The following is a 9,124-nucleotide window of genomic DNA, read 5'->3' as shown; positions in this document are numbered from 1 at the left end:
AGTTTGGGATGATCGGCTTGCTGACGTTCATCCGGGCGGCAGAGACGGACCCCGGCATGGTCCACCTGGCACTGGGCTCAGACCTCACCACGCTCGGCCTCAACCTCAACTCACCTGAGTACGACACACGCGCACACACACACACACACACACACAGAATCTCTTTTCAGACTGCTTCCACAATAGCAGCGTAACGAAGGCTCACCTCTACACCGCCTCTTTTTGTTCACACTGAAGTGTGACGAGCAGTAGGTAGGACAGACAGGACGTCATATAAGATGCTGAAGACACAACCTGCCACCATGTTACTGTTGTTTGGTTTTATAACGCTGCTTTGTGGGTGACACCATCAGACCAACACACTCGTCCACACAGACGTCGTCTCGCCTCTGTTACCACGTCCAGTGGCAGATGAGAGGTGGCCAGGTGGTTCATCAGCGCAGTATCTCCACCTTGAACACGTGGTGTGAATGGAGCTACAGACTGAAGTCGTGTGGTGAGAACACGGCAGGGAGGAGGCGCAGAGAGCCGAGGAAAACTTTATAGACACATCAAGCATATTTTTAAAAAGCTCAGTAGAAAGAAACACCGCGGAGACGTTGGCGCACTGAGCAGCAACAAACTTCATTTCATTCTCTCTCCCACAACGATACCAACACGTGAAGCTTCACGGCCACTCTGAGGGGACTCGCCACATCGCTTGGCGGCCTTTTAAATCATGACGTCATGACGCAGGGCTCAGACACCAGGCTCAGTTATACAGTTCAGTGATTTGTCGTCTCTTCTGTCTCCTTCAGGAATCTCTATCCTAAGTTTGCGTCTCCGTGGGCGTCGGCTCCGTGTCGACCGCAGGACATAGGTGAGTTTACACCACACACCTGGTTTATTGTAGCTTTATTTTGGTATCTACTGAGGGAATATTAGACTCAGAGACTTCTGTTGGACACAAAACAACCCCTGTGGTTTTTATTGTGTTGCTTTTCGTCTGCTGTGCTCATTGAGAAGTGGGAATTGTTGGTTGGAAGAAGAGATTAGAAGGTTTTTCAGTGTTTTCAGCGCTCTTTACTTCCTCTTCCCTCAGACTTCCACGTCCCCTCAGAGTATTTAACCAACATCCACATAAGGGACAAGGTACGTACTTCACTTCAACAGCAGAAGGATCCTTTTTATGTCCCGTTAGTGAGGAAAGAACTGGATAATAGTTCAGTTGGGTTTCATGTCTGGGTGTCTTAGTTGATTAGTTCACTTTGATAATGTGGCAGATGTCGTGACTTAAATTATTTAAATGTACTTCCTGTTTCCTTGTGTGTCTCCAGTTAGCAGCTATCAAGTTGTCTCGGTATGGTGAAGATCTGCTGTTTTATCTCTACTATATGAACGGAGGAGACCTACTACAACTCCTGGCTGCAGTAGAACTGTGAGAACAACACACAAACACACACACACACACACACACACACACACACACACACACACAGCTGTTACTTCACAAACTGATCCAGGTGAAAATCTTTTATCGTCCCGTCCACTCTGACTACCAGCTCCTCGTGTTACACTGAGTGCTGCTCAGTCACTGATGAGCTATTATTAATGTGTGTGTGTGTGTGTGTGTGTGTGTGTGTGTGTGTGTGTGTGTGTCCAGGTTTAACAGGGACTGGAGGTACCATAAAGAGGAGCGGGTTTGGATCACCCGGGCCCCGGGGATGGAGCCCACGCTGAAGACCAACGCCTACGAGAGAGGGACCTACTACTTCTTCGACTGCCTCAACTGGAGGAAGGTGGCCAAGGTGAACACACACACACACACACACACACACACACACACACACACACACACAGCTGTTTCATACCTGTTTCTAATATAGAACCAATCACATCCAGGATTCACGTACCTGCTTACACACCATTTAACAGCCTTTTTTCATGATGTTAATTCAAAATGTTCATCTAAATTTTGTGTTTGATGCTGAAATCTGACGCTCACGTTTGGTTGGGAACCAAATTTACCTGCTTGATTTCACCCAGAACTGTCAGTTAGTCTGAGGTGTTGAGGCAGAGGAGAGCGGCAGCCCTGCGACTCGGCTCTAATAGAAGCAAAGTTTATTAAACCTGCCGTGTGCTAATGATGTAAACACAAACAGTCTTCTGGTCCCTGAGCTCCCAGTCTGGACTGATAGCTGCACAGCTAACTAAGCTAATGGCTAGCAGCAGCTAGCTGTCACTCTGATAACACAGTGCCTGTTTGTTTTGGGTTATGAATTTGACAGGTTGCCTATTTTAACATATTTTGCCTTTTTTCATTGGTCAAATATATATAAAATTGTTGTAAATGATCATTTTTAACTTCAAACACAGAATTTGTTTCCAGAATCAAACTGTGTCCGTCTGTTTTCAGGAGTTTCATCTGGAATATGACAAACTAGAAGAGCGACCTCACGTTCCCTCCACATTCAACTACAATCCTGCCCAGCAGGCCTTCTGATTGGCTCTACCTCCTCCTGCCTGCCTGCCATTGGCCCTCCTGGCTCGTCAGTCGTCATCCCTCTAGGTTTCTTTTCCACCTCCACACACTCAAAAGTGAATCTGGCCAATCAGGACTCAGGACGGGAGAGGACGTCCTGGCTCCCAAACACGTCACTGAATAGACTTTGATTTTAACTCTTCTGGTTTTTTGTTTTGTTCTTTACCTCATTTCCTCTTTTTTTTGTTTTGTTCTTTTTTGTTTTCTTTTATTTGCCACCCCTCCTCCATGAGTTTGTTTGGTTGGTCTGTTATGTGGAGCACAGACTTAATGTCAACAGACAGCACAGGCACAGCACACCAACACGCACTGTAAATAACTGTCCACCTGATCGAGTGATTCATGTTTCTATTCAGTCTTAAGAAGTGACTATTTTTGTCTAGAGAAGCTTTTAAGAAGAACCAGATTTTAACACAGAATAAAAATCACCCGTCAGGATGGATAATTATTTCACACCGTGCACAAACTGTGTCACACCTCTGAACTTTGGCAGGAACTGAAAATATTTATCATCTCCTTTATTTTTACCAGGTTTTCAGCATTACAAATCAGAACACACACACACACACACACACACACATCAGCAGACAGTGGAGAGTCAGGAGAGGAAATGCAATGTACATTGTAGCACTATTTCATAATAAAAGAAGAAAAAATATCTTTTGGTTTGTTGTTATGTGAGCGGGTTTAACTTTAAAGCTTGAGATGAAGTTTAGCCTCTCGGATGTGTTCGGTGTTTTTAATCAGCGGTCGACTTTAAAGTAACGGACTGAAAATTAAAAATCTCAGCACATCCCCGTCACACCGACACGACTGTCTCAGTTTCCACCATTTTCTGTTTTTGTTTTCTGGTTTTTACCCCCTCTCTCTGCCAGCTGAGCTCCCTGTTTCTTCTCTTTTAATATTTAATTCCTTTTTTTTATTTTATTATTTCGTTCTTCTCCTTTTCTATCACTTTATCAGCAGTGGCTCATTTCAAAGCAGTCACTGTCGGAGTGACCTCTCTCAGGATCGTTAAGGAAAAGTTTGGCTATTTCGAGGGATTAATTAATTTATTTTCTCTCTGAGAGTTTGATTTTTACTGTTTGTGTCTGTATGCTCAACATGAAGCTACAGCCAGGAGACGTTAGCTTAGCATGAAGACATTTCAAATTTTGAAGAAAATTAAACAAACGAGATAAACAGCGACGTGTTCATTAGCTTCAGGTTTTGTCCACACGAATACAGAATATTTTCGTTATTTGAGAGGATTTTTTTAAAACGACTTCTAAGACGGTTTCAGCTCTTGTCCTCTGTAATGTTCAGGTGTCGATCCCACTGTGAATCTACAGATACCATTTAGTCTTTAGCCTCCTTAAGCTCATTGTTTTGGTTCTCTGCCGGCAGATTGAGTCTCTCGCGCTTGTCGAACCAACAGCTCGTCCTCATCAGAAAGAAACACAAGTAATAAGATTACTTTAATGTGAAACAGTGTTTTTCTAGACTGAACAAAGTATTTTAATGCTTAAACTGAACCGATTGGTCTCATTGTTTTAGGAACAGTAAAATACCATCGACGCTACAAGTCTGAGATCAGCCAGCAAAATACTGCCGTGCATTTGTTTGCTGGTGTTGATTATCAGAACTGGTGCAGATTTATTGGCGAGTGATTTCAGCTCTTGTATTCTGATCAAGTGCCGATCCCACTGTGAAACAGCAGCAGAGATTTATCCTCGAGCCTCGTCAGTGGACTAAACTTGATGTATTGATCTTCTGATTGGATCTGCCTGATCGTGCTTTGGATAAAACTGATCCACTTCCTGTAAAGTGTTTTAGAGCTGGAGCTCTGCCTGTTTTTCTCTGGTATTTTACGTATCGTTGTCGTAGACTTTATTGCCACTTTTTATGTTTTCAAACAGGCAGAAAATATCTATTTGTGAGGTCGAGGTGTTAGAGCTGCTTTGGACAGCTAGCTGATTTTATGCTAAGCTGAGTTAGCCTTCTGCTAGCGCTAGCTTCATATCTATCATACAGACACAAGAGATCTATCAACCGTCTCATCTCACTCTGCTAGAAAGCAAATTAATTATGTTTCCGACAATACCGAACATTTCCTTTAAAGGTCATTAACACTCCGTGATAATGCAAATTCGACCCAAAAAAGTTCCAATCCTGAAGCAAAATATAAACGATTTACTTTTTTTGTGACATTATTTTTAATTTTACCTCCAGGAGGCACCAATGTACAGCTGTGTATATATATTTAAATATATATACATACAGACATGGCAGTATTTTTAAGAAAAAAGGGGAAAATCAAAAAAGTGTCTGATGGGAGGAGACCCTCCGTCTGCTGGCCGCCAGGAAACGATGCAATACTTCCCGTTACCACGGAAACCACCATGGAGACGGTTTACAGGGGACCACGCCCGACTCCGCCCGCCGACACCGACCAACCGACTGACCGACCAACCAGGGCCCAGCTCGTTCACTCTGCAGCAGCAAAGCCAAGGACACGCCCACAGACCCATGTGACCTGCTCGAGATGATTTGATTGGAGGATGAGGACTGAGGCACTTGGCCGTTGGCTGTTTTATTAAATATGGCAGCTAGTGTTTTAATAGGAAAAAGAATAAAATAAATATTCTGGTAATGAAACTGAACGAGGAGTCTTGTCTTTCTTATCTGTTCTCCTTCAGGTGACGTCAATGTTTCTCAAGACGTTTTTAACAGCTACATTATTAACTTTAAGCTTATTTAACTGTTTACTGCTAAACGTTTATTCTTCAACAAAACACATTTACAAAAACTCTCCTCAGGATTGATTTGCTGTTTGTAAGACAAACTTCACGAGGCTGCTTCAACTCCATGTTTCTAGAAGTTCATGTAGAACATTTGCCGAATTAACTAGAAGGTCCAAATAATGCAGAATGAGTCAGAGACAGAGTTTCACAGAGTTTATAAAGTGTCTCCAACTCAACAACTCACTAAACTGACACATTTGTTAAGGGAGTCTGGGGACTTTCTCCACGGGGACAAAGAAGTCGCCTATATTGTTCCTGTTTAGTGTCTTTGTAACATGTGACATGTTTAGATCAATAACATGCTTCTTCTTTCATAAATGGAGTGTAAATGGTGACATCAGTGTAAACAGTGTGTTCAAACAGCTGATCAGTGTTGGCAGGTAAGACTTTAGCACTTTAGACACAGAAGCAGACAGGCTGGTACAGACATGCTGCCACAAACTGACACTTTTTACAAGGAGACAAACAACTTCAGCTGAAACATTTAATGCTGAATTTACAACAAGGACACAATGAGTCAGAATCTGTCAGAGACACAGTTTCACTACGTTATAAAGTTTGTTTTAACTCAACAAGTCTTAAAATCACCACATTTGTTAATGGAGTCTGGTGATGTTGTGTGTTTTCCTCCTCTGCTAAATGTTTTTGCCAGCTTGTGTTTCAGGAGTTTGTCCACACGAGGGCGCCATGTGCCAAAGGAAGATAAATCAGGTAGGAAGAAGAATAAACCATCTTATTACATCATCAATAGAGTAATTAATGCTGTAACCATCCTTTAATTGGGTGCTTTCATTTAAATAAATCAATGTCTTCACCTTTAAGTTATCAATGATAATGATCATATTTACCTTCCATATTTACCTGATTTGACTTTTTGTTGAAGTCAAATCAATAAATGGATGTTTCACCACAGCAGCTGAGTCTCACACACACACACACACACACATGCTCACACACTCTCACAGGCTACAAACAAACACACAAACAGACAGCAGATAACACACAGTCTGTATCTGAAGCATTAATGTGGAGCAATAAAGACTTAATGTGGTGATAAAAGCAGCAGCAGAGCAGATTTAATGCTGCAGCAGAGACACAGTGGAGACTGAAAGTGTCCATTAAATTCAGGAGAGGAAGCGTCGAGATTAAATCTGAAACCAACAGAGACGAAGACAGAAGAGGAGGAAGAGGAGAAGAGTGAGGACAGAATGATTTGTAGAGTCCGGCCTGCTACAGATTAATATCTGGATCAGTGTTTATGATGTCTGTGGAGGGACGGCAGTGAAAACTTAAAATAATTATAGTTTTGACTGTTTTACTGCCTGATTACAGTATCAGCCTCAGATATTCAGGCCGTGATAATTAGCTGCAGATGTAATCACGACATTAACACTTGAACATGCAGCTTATGTTTTGTGTTCTGTTTAGGTTTGACTTTGGACCTTCTGGTTCATAAATAGTCTTTTGCTTTAACAACAGTTCTGTAACTGACAGAGAGAGAGTGGAGGTGTGAAATGAAACTTCACTTTATTGTTGTTTGTTAATTAGCTCACTGTGCTGTTTTACTTCAGCTCACAGAAACGACATGAGACTCTTGGAGCATCACGGTCGCACAACGTTCAGCTCATGCAGGACGACTCCGTGTTTACAGCGTCGCTCTGACTCATCAACACGTACGTGTACAGAGACTTAAAGTGTTTCATTCTCCATCAATTAATGTTTAATCGATGTTAAATGAATCTTAAGACCCATCCTCCTGCTAACAGCTGTGGAAATCCATTAATGAGTTTTGTGTAATCCTTCTGATAAACCAACAACAAACAACAAACCAACAAGCTTCAGTGATACAGAACGTGTCATGGACGATGAAGAAGAGCAGAAAAGTGCCTAAAAAAACAAAGTGAAACATAATTAACTTCATGAGAAACATTGACATCGACTCAAAGAAAATAAAAATATCTTCATGTTTAAATCACAGACAGACGTTCGGACAGTATTTCAGTTTGAATGTTGCTGAAACGCTTCGTGTTCTCGGCATCATGTCACGTTCTAACAGCAGGATTTTCACAATAAGACGACAGCCTGTCGTTTCGTGTTTGGCATCGACTCGTGTTGCTGCTTGGAGACAAAACACGGTGTTAAAAATGATGCGTTTCCTTAAATCTACAGGCTGAAATCCAGATATGTTGCAGAACAAGGCTGCAGAATCACTGCGCAGTACTTTTCCATCACAGTGCTGTTCAGAGCGACGCACACCGTCACCATAATGACGGATATTACCGGCCTGCAGCTCTCTGTTGATGGAGGGATTTTCAGCCAAATGTTCGTCGGTTGTTGCAGCACCTCTTCTGTTTTTTCAGGACAACAGGAGCAAATATTGTGCAGCCTAATCGCATCATCTGACTGTTGATTCGAGTCAGACGAGGCCCTTTTTTTCTATCCGTTTTATTTGGTTTACTTCCTGAAAGCACAAATCCCGTCCGCAGAGGATACCAACTGTCGACCAGGCTGCCTCTCACAGTCGTCCTTTTATTCACATTTTTGTCTTTCAGAGAAATGTACCTCAGATCTCACATGCAGTCTGAGTTTGTGAGTTGTATCTAAAGGTTGTGATGTTTGTGTTGTCGGTCTGTGTGTTGGCGACCCTGCAGGGACACGTGGCGCCGCGTTCGTCCACGCTGATGTCCGTTATTATTTGTAATCTTTTGATCTGCAGAGATGATGATAATCCTGCCACATGCCTCCCTGATTACCCATGCATAATGCTGAGGCTTTATTCTGGAGCTTTTCAGCGCTTCATATTTATGCAACAGGCCGAGACGAGCTGCAGCGCAGAGACGGCGCCGCTGCAGGTGGAAGGATATCGTTGTTTAAAGGGCGAAGCTGATGTTCCTGCTGATACTCGGTGTCTTTGAATCTCATTATCATTTAGATTCAAAGAAACCTTCCAGTATTCAGTGTTTGGTGACACAATTTTAGTCTTACAAATCATTTAGAAGACAAAAATAAAGATTTTGCACATTTTTGTCAGAAAATGATCAAAATAATGTTCATCTTGTGTTGAAGTCTTTAAGTCGCTTCCTTTTTCCAACAAATAACTTGTTTAAAACCAGTTCAAGCAGCACGTCTTCATGTGAGAGCTGCAGGATGTTGATCCTCTTGGACGTTGAAACTGGTCGTTCATCGTGCTGATCACACTGAGAATCAACAGCCCAGGTTTGAGCCTTTTTAGCCTCCTACAGCTTGTTGTTTTGGTTCTCTGCCAGGACAAAGATTAAATGGTTGAGTTAAAGAAATCTGCATTAAAATGTCTGATTGTCAGCAGTGATGGTGGCTGTTTAATGATGTAATCACCACCAGCCAATCAAGTTTGTTCAGTCAGCCTCTGAGTGAAGTCAGCACTCAGCAGAGACTCTGGTTCTGGTTCTGGTTCTGGTTCTCTGTCTCCTCTCAGAAGGTCAGCTCTGGATCCCTGCTGCTGATCAACAGGAGTGAAGATGAATCATAATTTTAATCCCACAAGTTACAAACTAATCTCTGATCTCTGCTCCCGTCGGATCAGAACAGAACCTGATGAGACTCCAGGTGTTTAATCCTCCAGACGGCCCACAAAACACCTGACAAATGTGTTTTCTTTAGTTTTGATAGATACTGGCAAATTGTTTGTTTTTGTTTCTCTTTCTTCAGTCTGTCGAGGCCAAAAGTCATTTAATGCACCTTTTAAATAATCTATCGAGTTATCAGGAAATTCAGACCAGCGTTTGTTTGTGTTGTTCGACATCAACAAGTGTCTTCACTGCAGAGAGAGATCCATACATTT

At 42.3% G+C, this 9,124-nt stretch overlaps 1 protein-coding gene across 6 annotated transcripts in view; it reads left to right on the top strand.

Moving 5' to 3' along the window:
- The window catches only part of LOC119032496 (CCR4-NOT transcription complex subunit 2-like), a 13,200-nt gene extending 8,037 nt beyond the window's left edge, over positions 1 to 5,163 (top strand). For 5 of the 6 annotated variants that reach the window (XM_037121763.1, XM_037121762.1, XM_037121761.1 and 2 more), the window contains 6 exons: positions 1 to 118; positions 798 to 859; positions 1,082 to 1,131; positions 1,317 to 1,417; positions 1,643 to 1,787; positions 2,396 to 3,179. The exon at positions 1 to 118 is cut by the window's left edge and continues 39 nt beyond it. In XM_037121763.1, the coding sequence (XP_036977658.1) occupies positions 1 to 118; positions 798 to 859; positions 1,082 to 1,131; positions 1,317 to 1,417; positions 1,643 to 1,787; positions 2,396 to 2,482 (563 nt within the window). In that variant the 3' untranslated portion in view covers positions 2,483 to 3,179. Of the gene's footprint in view, positions 119 to 797; positions 860 to 1,081; positions 1,132 to 1,316; positions 1,418 to 1,642; positions 1,788 to 2,395; positions 3,180 to 4,732 lie in introns of those variants that run through there. The other variant, XR_005078919.1, reaches the window with a different exon arrangement.
- The last annotated feature ends 3,961 nt before the right edge of the window (positions 5,164 to 9,124 follow it).

This window comes from Acanthopagrus latus, chromosome 14 (genome assembly GCF_904848185.1).
Source record: "Acanthopagrus latus isolate v.2019 chromosome 14, fAcaLat1.1, whole genome shotgun sequence".
NCBI lineage: Eukaryota > Metazoa > Chordata > Actinopteri > Spariformes > Sparidae > Acanthopagrus > Acanthopagrus latus.
This window is presented reverse-complemented; position numbering and strand designations above follow the sequence as displayed.